The sequence below is a fragment of the Carcharhinus amblyrhynchos genome, chromosome 18, assembly GCF_965287045.1.
Source record: "Carcharhinus amblyrhynchos chromosome 18, sCarAmb.v2.hapA, whole genome shotgun sequence".
Lineage (NCBI taxonomy): Eukaryota > Metazoa > Chordata > Chondrichthyes > Carcharhiniformes > Carcharhinidae > Carcharhinus > Carcharhinus amblyrhynchos.
Genome location: NC_137341.1, coordinates 13,396,017 through 13,414,951, shown reverse-complemented (window position 1 = coordinate 13,414,951; position 18,935 = coordinate 13,396,017). Strand labels below are relative to the sequence as shown.

The following is an 18,935-nucleotide window of genomic DNA, read 5'->3' as shown; positions in this document are numbered from 1 at the left end:
CACATGCATGCCCTTGCATGATGAGCCATCAGGCTGTGAGAGGAGACACACACACGCATACTCGAAGAGCAATTTACCATGGCCAATCCACCTAACAACATTTTTGGATTGTGGGAGGAAACCAGAGCACCTGGCGAAAACCCACGTAGACACATAAGTATCCTATATACCTCTGAAAGGTCATCTTTCATCTATGCAGAGTACTATGCTGAGCTCATTAAAAATCCCCATGGGTAGGAAGTTTTTATGCAAATGAAAAAGATTACGATGAATATATAGCAGCCAAGGCCATGGACAGTGTTGTGTGGGGGGGGGGGGGGGGGGCGGCAGTGACACAAGTCATTACTAAGTACCTTTCCGGTCTGAACTCTTCAGGCTCTGGCCAGTATGCTGGATCATGGTGTAGGACGTATGCAGGAACCATGACCACAGTATTCTTTGGAATGTTTATCCCATTGAACTGAACATCTTTCTTGCAGACTCTGTCAATACGGGGTGCAGGAGGGAACAGTCGTAGGGTTTCACATATCACCATTTCCAAATACTCCAACTGCATCACCCCATCATAGGTGGGAGGAGCCTTCACAGAGAAAAAAAAATTTAAGGACTGATTAATGAAAAGTATTGTCACAGAACAAGAGAAATATTAGGGCACAACTTCCAATGAAGTGACAATCGAGTTGGATTTCAACACCACTTGAAATTACTTCCTGTGGGTGCAAAGTTCAGGAATCAGGTCTGGCAGTGGGGGATCTATATTGAACATTCTGAATGGTTCCCAATCCAAGGCAATTGCTTAAAGGATGTTTAAACTTCCTGGATAAGTGCCATGTAATCCTCATCTGAGAACTTCCACGAGGAGTTAGCAGCACATTTTTGGGGTCCCCTCAGATACACTACCCTGGAGCTCAGACATTATGGGCCCAATGAGCAGAATTTTATACCCCGCCAACACACACAAAACAGGTTTTCTGGTGTTGGAGGTGGCTTGACATTGGCCTTCAGTAAGGTATTGCGGTCTCACCCAAGTCAATGACCATTTGCATTGCTCGCTAACCACCGGGGAACTCACCGCATGGCATTGCCTCAAATGGGATCAGAAGATCCCCTTGACGGAAAGGACAGCAAAATCCCACCTGATAAGATAATCACTAATAAATCCAATAGTAAATTCAAGAAGAACTTCTTTACCCAAAGAATGGTTAGAACGTGGAACTGGTTACCACAAGGAGTGGTTGAGGTGGAAATCTTGATAAATCCACGTGTGAGAAAGAAAGGTTGAAACGATGAGATGAAGAATTATGAACACCAACACAAGACCTGCTGGGCTCAATAGCCCGTTTCTGTTCTGTAAATACATTATTTGTCATGCGCACAAACCACAACAATCATCATTAAGTGCATTATACTCAATGATAATCAATGAGGGAGATTGTAGATATTATGGACACCATGCAGATTAGGCCCAACACATCAGTAAATCGACTTACACTGCACCTATTTGGGTCAGAGGCATTGATGCCAGAGTTACTCAAACACATTCAATTCATTTTAACCAAAACAAGGCTAGCTGTTTAATATGCAGTATGGATGCTAATAAAATCCAAGCATCTCAAAATATGCCTCTTCTTACAGGTTGCTATTGTGACATAGTGTTACCCAATGAGAAATTATGGATCAGGAACATTAACCTATTCAGGCCATGAGTATGGAGCAAGTTAGAGTAAAGGAGATACAGGAAATAGAGAATTATATTTTAGGAACATGACTTAAATAATAATTGGAAAGGGGGATTACTTTTTCTTATCCAAGGTCACAGTGGAGGTGGTAATTTATTTGAACACTAACAAAAGACAGGTTGTATTCAGGTAAACAGAAAAGAACTTGGGTTCCATTCTGGCTGTTGATGTGATGTACTACAGTATGAACATCTGAAATTACTGATACTACTTTAGCATTGAACAAGGGTGTGTACTCATGGTCTCTTATTGTGCTTAAACCCAAATGTAACCATGCAGGGATTTACAAAGGCATATTCTTACCTATTAAGAATACCAGTGACATGATGGGAAACACGGCGGGATTTTCCGGCCACGCTCGTCCCAAGGCTGGAAATTCCTGCCTGAGGTCAACAAACTTTTGCATGGTTCACCCCCACCTGCTGCAATTCCTGTGGCAGGCATGACGGGAAAATTTTTCCCACTATCTTCAGGGTGGTGGAGGAAGAAGGAAGAGCACAAGCATGAGAAAGAGAAAGTACAAAATAAGTATGTGGAATAAACTACTAGATTTCTAACAAGAATGTCCATTTTCCTATGGTTTAAAAGTACCTAGCATCAGAGAACAGACTATATATTTGCTGTCTGTAGTGCTGGGAGGTGATCAAAGAATGAAACAGGAAGATCTAAATTGAAGGTTTGTTGAGAGTGTGGGTGTGAGTGAGTTACCTTCTGGATCAAAAAAGCAGAATAAAAAGATGATCCATGGTGACATCAACACCCACCATCGAATGCAATGTAAACTACAGCTGTTTCAGCATCAGCCATGCTTCAGCAGCTAGCACCTCAATCAGAAGGATGAGAATCCATGCTTGAGCATAATAATCCAGGCATCCCTTTAAGGAAGGACATCTGCCACCCTTACCCAATCTGGCCTACATGAGACTCCACAACAATGTGATGGCCTCCTAACTGCCCTCTGAAATGGTCCAGCAAGCCACTCAGCTCGAGAACAATTAGAAATGGGCAACTGCTCTTTGCCAGCGGTACCCACAACTCATGAAGGAATATAAAATGCGGTACTGAGAACTTCCAGAGGAAATGTTAAACAAAGGCTCTTCTCAGTTTGATGCAAGACATCTCAGGGCAGCATACCAAACAGCGAGGGAGTTCTCAGGACTAAATTTACCTGCTCATTGTCACATTGCCAATTTGTGAACAGCAATCACATTTTATTTTACAGCAGTGACTACGATTGAGAAATTAGCTGTAATGAGTTTTAAGATGTCAAAAAATCATCTTTATCCACTCTTGAGGACTCACTTTGTTTGGAAAAGCCTTATCGATTTCCTGCTGCAGTTTCTTCTGAACATCCGGGTGCGTTGCCAGACTGTGTGCTGCGTATGACAACGTATTGCTGGTAGTCTCATACCCAGCAAAGACAAAGGTAAGGGCCTGTGCCAGAATCTCCGAGTCAGTCAGAGCTGCAGAAGAAATACAAGAATGTAAGAAGAAATAGGAGCAGGCGTAAATCCCTTGGCCCATTGAGCCCGCTCCACCAACAGTATAATCATGGCTGATCTGGGGCTCAAGCTCCATTTTCCCACTGGCCCACCAAATCCCTTAATTCCCTGATATCAAAAATCTGTCCATCGCAGCCTTAAATGTGTGGAGCTCCATAGGCTATGGGGTAGAGAATCCCAAAGGTTCACTTTCCTTTCAGTGAAGAAATCTCTTCCCATCTCAATCCAAAATGATTGACCCTTTATCTTGAGACTGGGCCCGAATGAGACATACACAGTTAAGACTTCTGTAATAATGGATTCCAGCATTTTTCCAACAACTGATGTTAAGCTAATTGGCCTGTAGTTCATAATTTTCTCTCTCCCTCCTTTCTTGACAAGCAGTGCTACATTTGCCAATTTCTAACTGATTGGGACCATTCCAAAATGTAATGACTTTTAGAAAATTGTAGCTAGCACAGTATCTCTAAACCTCACCTTACAATGTAGGTGGTCAAAATCTTGGGTTTTTCAATGCTAATATTCATTTTAAAAAACCCATAGAGTCCCTCCGGAAAGAGGCCATTCAAGTCTGCACTGACTCTCCAAAACAGCATTTTGCACAGGGCCTTCCCCATCTTATCCCCATAACCCCACACAGTTACCATGGCTAATCTACCTAACCTAAACATCTTTGGGCTCTGGGAGCAAACCAGAGCACCTGGAGGAAACCAATGCAGACATGGGGAGAACGTACAAACTCCACACAGCAAGATGACCCATGGCCGGAATTGAAACCCCGGTCCTTGATACTGTGAGGCAGCAGTGCTAACCACTGTGCTGCTAATATTGCCAATTACTTAAAAGCACATTGATAGATAATTAAATGCCACATTAAATCATGTACAAAAATTAGTGTTAATTTCAGAAACAGAAAGAAACAAGGATGAAGTGAATGAGAAACTTTCCAGTGATGGTACCTTTGTCTGTTGACTTGCTGACATCATCCTGATTCTGGGAGCTGGTTTTGGACATTTGAGAATCAACCATCAACTGCAGAAAATCCACCCGAGCCTGAGAATCCAACAAGAACCATGTGAGGACTCAGCAATGACAGCACACAAACAGTTTCTTAGAAGGCAAGTTCTAGATCTTGCAATTCCAGAAAGGTGTAAAGGATGAGGTAGAACATGTTTTCTCCAGAGAGGCTGGAAGCAGAATCCATCCAGGACTCTAGCCAGAGAAGAGCAGTCGAGACATGCAAGCACGCACCCACCTCCCAGGCCCTTATTGTGGTGGCTGCCTGAGATTGAACTGACACAAATGCACAAGAGGGTCCATCAGCATGATGCTGTCCATGAATGCCAGCTTGGCATGGAGATGGAGGACAGGAACTGGTCTGCCCTGGCACAGCATTGTTCAGCACATCAGGAGCTGTGCAGCACTATGGCAGGTAGCCTTTGTTGCACTCATCTTAAAGTCTCTGAGTAACAGAAAGCTGCTTTGTGCATGCCAGTCTTAGCAATTGGGTTTGACACTGTCAATATGATTTCCTGCTGGCGTGATGCAATATTGGAAGGCCTGATAGGATAGTGGTGGGGCAGCCATTCAAATGAACAGTCATGAGAAGAAAATGGCATTCACGCCACCTGTTGCTGGGATGAGTGACCCACTATTGGGAAAATTGCAATGTAATTTTTCTGACGTTTTGGCTCCTGCCAGATTCTCCATGCCTACCCACCACCACACCTGTCTTAGGTGGTTTGGAGAATTCTGCCTTTTGTTTCCATAAACATGGTATACAATTGGAATAGGATCAAAACTGAGTGGCCAGTGGGAATCCCCATTACTTTCCCCTGCTTGTGATAGAGCAGCAGTCCTGGAACACCAGGCGTGGGATATTCTGTCCCAACTCGCCCCAAGACTAGAAAATCCTGCCTGAGGTCAACAGGCTTTTGCATGGTCTGTATCCCGCCTGCTATGATTCCCATGGTGGATGGAACGGAAAAATTCTGCCCCAGATCTTTCGCCTTTCACAACAGAGGAACACTCAGCTAAATGGAACTACATTTACTTCTTCACTTAGTTCCATCCCAAATAGCCTTTTAAAATTATTTTTACCCACTTCTCATTTAAATACAGATTCGCTTTCTGGTTGGGCATTAATTTTGCTTAATTTCTCTCCCTTTGATAGTTAGAGAGCATAAATTTAAAATCATCATCTCGCCAAAGAACAATTCTTTAGCTTTACCTTCTGATGGAGTTTGTGCTTTCAAAGCTTGCATTTTTTGAAGCAGATGATAATTGAAAAGGGAAAGAAACTCAGATTGGAAACCAAAACCACTGGGAGGCGGAAAATGATTGAAACCATGAGAAATGACACAGAACCATCAGAGCTCAGATGACAATGATGATTCCAGTGGTGCAGTACAGGTAGGCTGAAGATGACAGGGGTAAATTCCAGAAGCTGAAAGTTGTCAAATGTAGAGTTGCTGCAGCTGTTTTTACGACTTGAAGGCTACATCCTGGAAGCTATGAGTTCTTCATGAAGGAGATGGAGTTTTGAAATATTTTGTGACTGGAATTGATGACATGTATGCAGAGTGCACAGCCAAGTCAATTGGTAAGATATGTCCGTTGTATCTATCATTTAATGTGCAGTTTATAATGAACTGCAATGTACCTCTTTCTTCATTATTATCATCTTACTTTTGATTTTGGGTTTTCTCTGGTTCTTAAGGATATGACCTCTTCAATCTTCCCCCTTCTCATTCTTCTGTATGCAGGGCCTCTGGCCATCCTTCAGAGTGTGTCACCAGACCCAAAATCTTAAGAGTTCTGCCCCATTGCTAGCAGGTGCCTTCCTTGACCATAGCTGGTTACACATTTGAAGAATGAGGGGCAGGACATGGAGACTATAGCATAATGTCTAACTAGGGACAACAAAAATCCAGTTGCTCATTTATCCTTTGCTCCCTGCTCTTCTGCTCCACACCACCCCCCCCCATGCTATCGCTAGGACAACAACTAGCTGTACTGCCCGAGGCTGTCCACTCTGTCCACCGCCTGTCTCTCAATGGCCAACCTCTCTACATTATTTAAACTCATGTTGAGATAATTCCCTGTGGAGACAATGGCTCCCTACTCTCTACCTGCCTCTCTTCACCTGGTCTGCCTCAGACATTGCATGAGAGAAAATTCCAACAATCCCCTGTTAATGAGCTTCTCCAACCTGGGTGAACATATCTAGTGCCAGCCCAGCAGCAGGTCAACTTGTTTTTTTAAGCCCTGTCCGTCCCTGTTCTTTTCCCACCCTCTGCAGGACCTGAAAACTCAGCCCTTGACCTTCAACCAATTTAATCAACTTCACTCTGAATGCAAAATGTTCAACATGAGAAAGAAACTCCTGCTTCTGTCCTGCACAGTCTCTAAATCAAACCTTCCTACTGTCAATGTAGCCTTGTAATGAACAACATCTTGTTAATTCATCCGTAAGAGTATTTTTGCCTCACAATAGTCAATAATGTCTCTCAGCCAAATAAAGTCTGGTTTACTTCACTGAAATGCCCAAGGCAAAGTCCGAACAGGTAGAGATTACATCTTACAGGAAATTTGGAAAGCATTTTGAATGAGTGAGGCCTTCACTTAAATACAATTTAACAGTAAGATTTCTGATTCATACTGAGCAAGAGAAAGAGATCAGACAGACTGTTTTCACTCACACCAAGGTTACTGATACATTCACCTCCTCTCCCTCCCAGTTCCCTCAATGGATCTATTCACAGGAAATCCAAGAATATTTTATTACTGCTGGGTCCCCATTCCCGGGATGAGTGGCTTATCTTCTGAGGAGAGGTTGAATAGAGTAGACCTATACCCACTGGAGTTTAGAAGAATGAGAGGTGATCTTATCCGAACAATATCGATGGTTCTTGAAAGGGTTGCTGTTTCCTCTTGTGGGGGACAATAACTCGGGAACTTTAAGAATAAGAAGTCTCTCTACACACAAGCATTATCTCTTCTCTCATTGGTGTGTGGAATTCTCTTCCCCAAAAGATTATGGAATCTAGGGCCGGAATTCTCAGGCCATTCACACCAACAAGATGCTCTGCAGAATTCTATCCTGGATCTTTAAATTTATTCAAGGTGTAGTTAAATAGATTTTTATTAGGCAAGGGAGCAAGGGATTCTGGAGGTGGTAGACAGAAAAGTGGAGCTGAAACCACAACCAGATCAACCATAATCTTATTGAAAGATGAAGCAATCTCGCAAAGCCAGATGGCCTACTTTTGCTTCTAAGTCCTATGTTCCTACGAAGAAACTACACAACCTAAAATACCACAGGGTAAAATTTGTGCAGGTAATTGTTCTCTAGCTGTATCCTTGGCAGAAGCCTGAGAGAAAGGGCAGAAGTCATTGTCCCTGCCATTTCCACTTTCCAATGGGAGATAGGAGAGCCCAGCAGTAATCTCAGGCCAGTGACTGTAGAGCTGATTCCAAACAGACTGAACACAAACTGTACCCTACCTGCTAAATATTAGTATTTGATCTGATTTATTATTGTCACATGTATTAGTATACAGTGAAAAGTATTGCTTCTTGCACGCTGTACAAAGCATACTGTACATAGAGAAGTAAAGAAGGGAGTGCTGAATATAGTGTTATAGTCATAGCTAGAATGTGGAAAAAGATCAACTTAATGTGAGGTAGGTCCATTCAGAAGTATCTCTTTGGGGAAGCAATGGCCTAGTGGTATTATCATTAAAACTATTAATCCAGAAACTCAGCTAATGTTCTGGGGACCATGGCAGATGGTGGAATTTGAATTCAATTTTAAAAATCTGGAATTAAGAATCTATTGATGACCATGGAACCATTGTCGATTGTTGGAAAAACCCACCTGGTTCATGTACGTCCTATAGGGGAAGGAAATCTGCCATTCTTAACTAGTCTGGCTTATATGTGACTTCAGAGCTACAGCAATGTGGTTGACTGTCAACTCATCCTCTGAAAAAAGGCAAGTCTGGATGGGCAAGACACCCAAATAAAAACTCAGGTACCTTGTCTTCTAATTCGAATAATATTGCAGCAGCCAGCTACAAGAATAAGGCAGAAAAAGTTGATCAGTGATGAGGGAGGGAAAGAGAAATGTATAAGAACCCAAATCATTTCTGTTAGTTTAACACTCACAGTATGCACATTTTTTTGTCTCTTTGCCTTCAAACTCGTTAAAAAGTTCATGAAAAATTCATTCGCATCACTGGGGAAGAAGCTGAATCCAAACTTTGTCAGAAGTGGAATAATGGCAGGAATAACCACTGCAATGAAAGAAACAACAATCAGATAGGAAGATTAGTAGCCCTGCACATGGATAATAATATGAGTGTCACTAGCCAATGCAGCATGTCCATTTCAATTGCCCTTCAGGTGGTTGAATCGCAGCAATCCACCTGGTGTACGTACAGCCACAGCGCTGTTAAAGAAGGTGCTCTAGGACTTTGATCCCTGGACAGTGAAGGAGTGACAATTAAGTTCCACTTAGTCAGATTGAGTGTGGCCTGGAAGGGAACTCACAGGTGCTGATGTTGGCAAGTGCCTGCTGCCATCCTCCAGCAAGGTGCTAAGGATTGCAGGTTTAGACATGCTGTAGGAAACAGTCAAATTGCATCCAGTAAAATCCTAGATCAGCAATAAAGACAACAAACTATTTCAGTGATACTGTTTGAGAAAGAATTTTATTGTTCTTCAAAATTGCCATGAGATCTTTTACACCCATACGAAAGGGCATAAGGGGTCTTGATTTAATGTTTTAACAGAGAAATGACACCTCATAGTACAGTGCAGGATTCCCCTGTACAGAAACAGTCTGGGTTAGTACAGTGGAGGGTTCCCCTGTACTGAAACAGTCTGGGTTAGTGCACTACGGGGTCCCTCTATACTATATTGTACTGGGTTAGTGCAATGTGGGATTTCCCGGTACTGAAACAGTCTGGGTTAGTGCAGTGTTCCCTTGTACTGTGCTGTAACAGTCTGGGTTAGTGCAGTGTTCCCTTGTACTGTGCTGAAACAGTCTGGGTTAGTGCAGTGTTCCAATGTACTGAAACAGTCTGGGCTAGTGCAGTCAGGTTTCCCCTATACTGAAATGGTCTAGGTTAGTGCAGTGCAAGTTTCCCCTATACTGAAACAGTCTAAGTTAGTGCAGTGCAGGTTTCCTCTGTATTATACTGAAACAGGCTGGGTTAGTGCAGTGCTGGGTTTCCCTATGCTGTACTGAAACAGTCTGGGTTAGTGCAGTGCTGGGTTCTCTTATACTGTACTAAAGTAGTCTGGGTTAGTGCAGTGTTCCCCTGTACTGTGCTGAAACAGTCTGGGTTAGTGCAGTGCAGGATTTCCCTGGACTGAAACAGTTTGGGTTAATGCAGTGCAGCGTTCCCCTGTACTGTACTGAAACAGTCTGGGTTAGTGCAGTGCAGGGTTTCCCTGTACTGAACAGTCTGGGTTAATGCAGTGCAGCGTTCCTCTGTACTGTACTGAAGTAGTCTGGGTTAGTGCAGTGTTGGGTTTCCCTATACTGAAACAGTCTGGGTATTGCAGTGCAGGGTTCCCCTATATTGTACTGAAACAGTTTGGGTTACTGCAGTGCAGGGTTCTCCTGGTACTGTACTGAAGCAGTCTGGGTTAGTGCAGTGTTCCCTTGTGCTGTGCTGCAACAGTCTGGGTTAGTGCAGTGCAGGGTAGGGTTCCCCTGTACTGTCTGAAACTGTCTGGGTTACTGCAGTGCAAGGTTCCCCTATACTGTACTGAAACAAAGCTAATCCTACTGTTCTGCATGTGGCATCTGTAATAACAATAGGCTCTGCTTGCACCTCATCTACATTGAACTTATCGTAAACTTGCTCCTTTGTCTGCTCCAAGCTTTCCATGTTGTGTGCAATTGATTGAGGTTTCCATGAATGAAGGTTTATTTTTCAACATTTACCTTGTTCTTCGCATCCCTGCACTTTTCGCTAAATGTGCCTAAATGTTGTGTGAGTGACAAACAGCGTCCATAAACTTTCAATGATTCAGTGAGGCCCTCCACACCTAAAACAGTCCACTGCTTTTACCTTTCTGCTTGCGGATTCTTTTTATACTTGGCTCCCCCACTTAAGACCATCATTTGTCTGCTGAATATCTCTGGCATCACTGGCAGCCATTTCCATGCCCTGAGAAATGTCTAGAGCCTTCTTAAAATCACTGTGGCTTCCCCTAACAACCGACACTGAATGCTGTCCTTGCTAATACTGCAGACCAGCCTTTCACTGAGCAAATCTTCGAGAACTCTCCAAAATCAGTATTCTGAAAACTGGCATAATTCTGCCAGTGTTTGGAGCATGAGCTTCGCCAGCATTTACTGCCCATCCCTAATAGCCCTGACTGGCTAGGCTAGCATTCATTGCCCAACCCTAATTGCCTTTGAGCAGGTGGTGGTGAGCTTCCTTTTTGAACTGTTGCAGTCTGAGGTGTAGGTATATCCACAGTGCTGCTAGTGTGGGATTTTCAGGATTTTGACCCAGTGACAGTGAAGGAATGGCAATGTATTTCCAAATCAGAATGGTGCTTGACTTGAAAGGGAACCTCCAGTTGATGTTTGTTCTGTATTTATATTGATTTCAGAGAAGCTGCATTAAGCACTGTATAATATGTACATGACAGTGAAGTAACTCCCCCAATCGTTAGTGAGAGAAAACTGCCAGAGTAAAGATTGAACGCACCTTGTAAATAAAGCTCCTTTAGTTTATCAGCCTCCATGCCTCCTAGTATCAATTCCACAATACACAACACAGAAAATAGTGATGAGGATGTTGAATGGCGCCTTCTAGCGACCGGGAAGAAGAAAATAAATTGTCAAAGAAGTCAGGAGGAGGAATTTGAAGGAAAACTCACGTATGTGCTCCAGGCAGAACGGGCTCGTGGCCACAAAATTGCTTTGCATAGCAAAAACAGAGCTGGGGTAGAAAATAAACAGGCTGAAGCTTGGGTTATGCCTGGTTTAGATTGGGAAAAGCAAGGAACCTGATGAAAACACATTGCAGAGATTCTTCCATTAGAAAGAAAATGGCAGGAGTATTCTACTCTGAGGGATCCTTTAATGAAAATGTGGGGTGGTGGAGATCCTATATGGAACACCTTGATCTTTTTGTGCAAGCAAACAAAATAGCAGAAGATATTAGGGTTCCCACGTTCTTGAGCATAATGAGGGAAGTGTAAACGCTTATGTTCTTATAACCTCTTCAGAAGTTCAGTGCAGCCAGAGAATCCAGACACCAAGACATACGATTCCGCAAGCACATTATTCACTGAAGCCTTCAGTGATTGCGCAGTGATTCAGGTTCCATAAACGCAATCAAGAAGAGTGGGATATGTTGCATAATTAAAACTTGCAGAGTACTGAGAGTATGGTGATATATTAAATGATACAATCTGGGACAGACTCATCTGTGGTTTGAAAAGTGAGGCACCACAGTTGCTAACCTGACTCTGAAAATTGCTATTTCAATGCAGTTGGCTGTGAAAGAAGCTCAGCAACCCAGTTTGTGTACTCAGGGACAAAATGTCAGCTGAGTCGATGCTTAATAGTTTCGAAACTAAAACTCAGACACCCACATGCCACCGAAGTATGAAGCCAAGACATTCGGCTATGGAATGTGATCAATACTTTTGTACAAGCCAAAAGTCACATTCAATTCCTGACGCATTTTGACCCAAACTTACCCCCACAGTTAGCATCTCCCTATGGTGTTGCAGCGGCAGGATCCCACATCACGCCATTTGCATTGCAAACATTGAGCAAAGCTGAAAGTAATTACATGCAAATCGAAAGAGATACCTTAGGAATATCCTTGGGATAAAGAGATTCCACCAATTCCTGTATGAAAGAAATTTCACACTGTTGATGGGTCATTATCTATTAATGACAATTTTTGGACCAAATACAGGAGTACCACTGGCAACAAGTAGAATGCAGAATGAACATTGCATCTATCTGCATATACATGCACTCTCAAGAATTGATAATCAAATCATCATTGTAATGCAAATGGCCTTTCTTGATTATCATTATCACGTAGTTCGAGTGGAAGCATCATCTTTTTTGAACAGGTGGACAGCATACCTGTTACTTTAGGACAAGTAAAGAAGGAGTGATCCGATACTTTCGAAGTGAAGTAGTGGAAAAGAGACCAGGAAGCAAGACCTCAGAACTAAAACTTTACTTGAAACCATGGTACAGTCAGGATGTCTTCTTTGGGGGCTAAGAGTAATCATTCCATCTCCATTAAGATGACTAGTGCTAGACAAATTGCACGAGGGCCATTGTAGTATTATGCAAATGAAAGATAGCGAGGAGCTATTTCTGGTGGCCTGGGTTGGATATAGAAATAGAGAAGAAAGCTGGAACATGTTATACATAGGCAAAGGTGTAAAACCTGCCACCATTAGCAACATTGTATCCTTGGGAATGGCGAGAAGAGGTTTGGAAATGGATACATGTGGTCTACGCAAGATCTTTTGAAGGATACATGGTCCTAATTACAGTTGATGTTCATTCAGAGTGGCCAGAAGTCACCATAATGAAGTAAACTTCATCAGAAAAGGCAACCAAGAGGTTAGGAGAAATCTTTAGTAGATTTGGATTCCCTGAGTAACTAGGGAGTATAATGGACCACAATTCATCAAGAATTTGAAAGTTTCTTGGAAGAGAACAACATACAACACATTAGGTGAGCATCGTACCATCCTGCTACAAATGGACTAGCAGAACGCTTGTACAAACAATGAAGCACCCATTAAAGACAACCAGGGAACAAGGTTAATTCACCAAATGTCTGAAACGATTCCTACTCATGTACAGGAATACTGCTCACTCTACAGCAAACATTTCTCCACAATTACTGCTGGTGGAGCAACAATTACATTCAGCATTCTAATTATTGAAACCTCCAAAAACGAAAGAAATCGCTCCAATGAAACGACAAGGTTAGATTAAATGGCAGGCAAACAAAGCTAAACAGCATGTCTTCTGCCAAGGACAAGAAGTTCTGGCTAGGAACTACCCTACAGGAGAGGAATGGGCTCCTGCCACAAACATCATAAAGACTGCAGCACTACCTGCCTTGTATACTTTCCAGGCCTGGGACGATGTCATCTGGAAAAAGCATGTGGACCAGCTGTTGGTGGCAGAACCGATCCACTGGTGATAGAACACCAGTCAAAACAACCGCCACTGACATTCATACCAGAGAAACTGAGCAACCAACAGGATGCCTCCTCAATCAAAAGAAAAAATTCCTCTACCCTCACTCAACTGATATACAATAAAAATGTTCCATCACTTACCACTTAGGAGAATTAAAGGGTTGAGGATGCTGAATGATATTATTTTCTTGGTGTTGACTAAAAATACATCATCGGGGTTGTTGATGGAATCAACATCTATACTGAACGCAGTGCTGGTAATCACATCCATGCTGTACGTCCCAAAGATCCTGGCAGAAGGGAAAAGGGCTTGTTAATCAATTTTAACAGCTGGAAGAAATAAAGGGATACACTGCAGGGATAGGCATGTCCTAGTCTTCTGCAACGTACATGGACTCAGGCCAGATTCTAAAACAAGGTTCACAGTCCATCAACAAAGATGTGAACCATGTTCTACATGAAGGGATTTAAAAAAACAAGTTGAAAACGCCATCTGATACCCGCCAGGCAAAGGCATATCTCATCCCCTACAGCCCCTCCTATCCCTCTACAGGACTGATTGTGGACAAGTCCCCAGGACCGGATGGAATGCATCCAAGGGTTCCGAAGGAAATGGCGGAGGTGATAGTGGAGGCCTTGGTGATTATTTTCCAAACGTCGCTGGATTCCGGGGAAGTGCCGGAAGATTGGAAAATGGCTAATGTTACGCCGTTGTTTAAGAAGGGTAGCAGGCAAAAGGCAGGGAATTATAGGCCGGTTAGTTTAACGTCTGTTGTAGGAAAATTGTAAGAATCCGTGATCAAGGAGAAAATAGCGAGGCATCTTGAGGAGAATTGTTTGGTAGAGCAGATGCAGCACGGTTTCGTTAAGGGGAAGTCGTGTCTGACGAATGTATTGGAGTTCTATGAGGCCGCAGCTGGAGTACTGTGTGCAGTTTTGGTCGCCGCACTTACGCAAGGATATTTTGGCCTTGGAGGGGGTGTAGAGGATTCCGGAGTTGAAGGGGTTGAACTATGAGGAGAGGCTGAATAAACTAGGCTTGTACTCATTAGAGTTTAGAAGAATGAGGGGAGATCTCATTGAGACGTATAAGATGTTGAATGGGATGGATAGGATAGAGGTGAAGAGACTCTTCCCGCTCAGAAAGGACAGTAGGACTAGACGGCACGGCCTCAAGATAAAGGGGGGGCGGTTTAGAACGGAGTTGAGGAGGAACTTCTTCGCTCAAAGGGTGGTGAATCTCTGGAATTCTCTGCCCGTTGAAGTGGTGGAGGCTGCCTCGCTCAATATTTTTAAGACGCGGGTTGATAGGTTTTTGATAGGCAAGGGGATTAAGGGTTATGGGGAGAGGGCGGGAATGTGGAACTGAGCCACGACAGATCAGCCATGATCTTATTGAATGGCGGGGCAGGCTCGAGGGGCTAGATGGCCTACTCCTGCTCCTATTTCTTATGTTCTTAGACCACCACAAGCCCCCCTGCCTGCCTGCCACCCCCCTCCAAAACATTCTTCATGGCTCCTTATGCCTCCCATCCCATTTTCAAGCCCATTCAGCAACAAGACACTAAACAAAAGCAATGAATCCAACAGAAAGCGACACTAGAACATCTGCTAAAATGAGCATGTAATGATAATTTTCCACTAAAAATAATTCATTTTTTTAACAGGTTTCAGGGCTTTCAGGCAAGCATGACTCCAGGTGGAGAGGGTAAATTAAAGGAGATTTCTAATTTCCCTGGCCTACATCTGGGAGACTATTTCTAGCTATCAGCCAAATTTCTCAGGAGGCTGAAAAGGTCCCAGGAGTGTCAACAATCTATTCCCAAACAGCCATTCAATTGACACTAATTGGTTACATAGCATTGCAAGTTGGATATCTGGTGCTCAATGATCCTGTCTTTGTTCAGTGGAGATGGAATCCATCAGGTAATTGATCTGGTATCCACCTTCCCAAAAGAAATCCCTGTCTTCGTGCAGCTGACAAGGTTCCAACCAAACTGTTGGAACATGGAACAGAATTGGATTGAGGTGGGAGCCAGAGGAATTGTCACAACAATTTATTTCCACAAAACCAGATCAAAGTGACATTGGAGAGATCTAGACAATAACTCAACCACCTTCTTAGCTCTTATTTTTACCCAATGACTTAAAACCAGACAATGATTGGAATTCCTCATGAGGATAAAATGCTGTATCTGTCTGTTCAGAATGGAAGTTGCATGTTTATAGTGAGAGCTTAGTGCGTCTCAATACATCCCTCATCAAGAAAAAGGTACAACTAGTTCACACAGCTAAGATCATGGAAGAGTCAGTGAACATCCACTCATTTCCCTTTGAGACCAGTGCACAGTGAAAATGATTGAATTGCCCAGGAAGGGTTTGTGATGGAGGATCTCAGATCTGTCACCCAATAGATAGATTACTTACTCCTTCATGTCGGCAGATTCATTCAGCTTTGCTTTCTTTTCTGCATTTTTCACAAGATTTTCTGCATAGTGCTTGATTATTGGACACATCTGAGGAAAGAAGAAAATGGCAAACAATATACAAGAGGTTCACAAAGCTGATCTGCACCCAAATATGGTGCATGTATTCCTGGAGATTTCAACAGATTTCATGCAGCAACAGGACATTTTACATTCTGCTTCTCCTCAGCCAAATCTTCCCATCACTTCAGGATTACCGTGACGAGCAAAGAAAATCCTTAGCTCCTCAATCTCCAAACAGATTGCCCACTCGCACCCCCTTTCCCAGCCCCCTAAACCACACTAAATACGCAGAACTCATGTTACTTGATCTGTGAGACGATCAGCAAGCTCCTTCAGACCTTAGACACACTGCCTGATCTTCAACCATCACTGGGCTTTGGAGCTTCAGCTGCAACTGGTATCACTGCAGTTCATCCATATGGTTGAGAGCTTGGAGAATGACACATGTATAGATGTGGCCACCCTGGAAGTTAAGTGTATACAGGGAGAGAAGGATTGAGTACCACCGGGCAGTCAAGTAGAAACAAGCACGTAGTGCAGGAATCCCAAGTATATCTCACTTTCCAACCAGTATTCAGTTCTGAATACTGATGGAAATGTTGGTTCACCTGGGGAGTGCATTCAGAACCAACTCCACCGCACCATGGCTGGCTCAACTGTACAGGAGGAGGGGTGTGAAGAAGATTGGAACAGCAATGGTGATAGATGACTCAATAGTTGGAGAACCAGACAGGTGTTTCTGCAGCTTCAGAGATAAATCCAAGATGGTATGTTGACCCCAGGTGCCAGGGTCAAGGATGTCACTGGTTGCGGAGCACCCTGGGAGAGGCAGAGGGTGAAGAGCCAGTGGCCATGGTGTCAGTGACACAGATAGAAAGAAAGATGTGATCCTGAAGGCAGGTTTTAGGGAGCTAAGTAGGAAATTAGCAAACAGGACCTCAGAATTGGTAACCTGGAGATTAATCCCCGTGCGAACACAAGCAAGCATAGAATTAAGGCAGATTAATGTGCGATGGGGGAGTTGGTGCAGAAAGGAAGGCTTTCAATTCATGGGGCATAGGGATCAGTACTGGGACCTGTTCAGGGTGAACAAGTTACACCTAAACAGAGAAGGACCAATTTCACTGCAGGCCAAATTGGTGATTCTATGAGGGAGCATTAAACTAACTTGGCAGGGTGTGGACACCACAAACTAATATTATAGAGAGATGCCAAGTACACAAGAGTATTAGGAGAGATAGTATGAAGGTAGGAAATTGCAAGATATGAATATAAAAGCAAAATAATGCAAATACTGGAGATGGACCAGAATTCTCCACCTTTCCAGCCGCGTGTTTCCCGCTAGTGAGAGGTGACACATTGTTTGCTAGTGGCGGGATTGTCTGGTCCCACTGCTGTCAATGGGAATTGTCACCTCACACCAGCAGGAAAACCATGGCCGGAGGTGAGCAGAGAATCCTGCTCGCATCAATGACCAGAGAATTCCAGCTCTGATATTTAAGAGAACAGAGAGTGCTGGAAAAACTTAGCAGATCTGTCAGCATCTGTGGAGAGAGAGTTAATGAGCGGGATTTTCCTCCTCCTCTGTGGAATGTGTCACAGCAGCAGGAGATGGCACACTGCTTGCTGGCGGCGGGATCCTATGGTCACGTCACTTTTACAGTAAGAAGTCTCACAACACCAGGTTGAAGTCCAACCAATTTATTTGATAATAAACCCACTAGGTTTTGGGGTTTGCCCCTTCGTCAGATGAGTGCAGCTCATCCTCTTGAGTCTCACCTGACGAACGGGCAAACCCCAAAACCTAGTGGGTTTATTATCAAATAAATTGGTTGGACTTCAACCTTGTGTTGTGAGACTTCTTACTGTGTTTACCCCAGTCCAACGCCGGCATCTCCACATCGCGTCACTTTCATCAAGGCTTCCCGTTGAATGCACCCTTGTCGTTGGGAAGCCTTCAGCGGCTTTGTGGCATTGGCGGAACCAAAAGATCCCCCTGGCATAAATGGCAGCAAGATTTCGCCAAATGATTTTGAGTCCAATATGACTATTCTTCAGGACCGGAATAGGAAGGAATGTGATGTGATTTTGCTGTTTGGGCAAGTGGAGCAAAAGGTTAAAGGTCAAGGGAGCTAAATGATAAAAGAATTTTCTAGAGCAGCATTTTTCCAGTCCAATGAAAAAGGAGGCATTGTTCGATCTGGTTCTTGAGAATGAGGTGGGCTAAGTGGATCTAATACCAAATGGGTATATTTAGAAGACATTGTGATTATTGTGTCATAAGTTTTAGGTGGACTATGGAAAAGGACAAAGAAACGTCCAAGTTAAGAGTAATTAATTGGGGGACAACCAACATATCTAATTCAGATAAATCGGAACCATTGATTTGCAGGTCAAACTGCAACTGAACAATGATTTGCCTTTAAAGAAGAGATAGTTCAACATATATTCACACAAAGATCAAACGCAGAGTAAACAAACCCAGAACCCTCTGGATGATGAAAGTGATAGAAATGAAGGTGAAGCAGAAAAGTAAAGTGCTTATTACAGACATCAGGTAGATTATTTAATTGAGAACCAGGCTGAATATGGAAGGCTCAAAAAAGAATTAAAAATAAAGACGACATTTGGTCAGATGTTCAAAAGCTTGGTCAAAGAGATATGTTTTAGAGGAAGAAGTGGAGAGGTGGAGAGATGTAGAAAAGGAATTCAAGGCCCTGGGACTGGTCAATTGAAGACACAACCAATGATGGAGCAATTATATTCCAGACTCCACATTGACTAGAATTAGAGGAGTGGAGATATCTTGCAGGGTTGTGGGGTTGGAGGAGAATACAGAGACAGGGAAGGAGTGAGGCCATGGAGAGATTTGAAAACAAGAATTTTAAAATATGGTTGGGAGTCAAAGTAGTTCTCGGAGCCCAAAGGTGATAGAGGAATGACGGTTAAGTGTTAAGAAACAGGCAGACTTAAGATGACCTCAAGTTACT

General features: G+C 43.2%; 1 protein-coding gene across 1 annotated transcript in view; it reads right to left on the bottom strand.

Moving 5' to 3' along the window:
• LOC145354857 (cytochrome P450 3A30-like) overlaps positions 1–18,935 on the bottom strand; it is a 43,865-nt gene that overhangs the window by 1,839 nt on the left and 23,091 nt on the right. Inside the window, exons 6-11 of the mRNA XM_080206401.1 lie at positions 15,884–15,972; positions 13,598–13,746; positions 8,411–8,538; positions 4,201–4,294; positions 3,042–3,202; positions 354–580 (exon numbers count right to left, since the gene is read on the bottom strand). Of these exons, the coding sequence (XP_080062527.1) occupies positions 354–580; positions 3,042–3,202; positions 4,201–4,294; positions 8,411–8,538; positions 13,598–13,746; positions 15,884–15,972 (848 nt within the window). The remainder of the gene's footprint in view (positions 1–353; positions 581–3,041; positions 3,203–4,200; positions 4,295–8,410; positions 8,539–13,597; positions 13,747–15,883; positions 15,973–18,935) is intronic.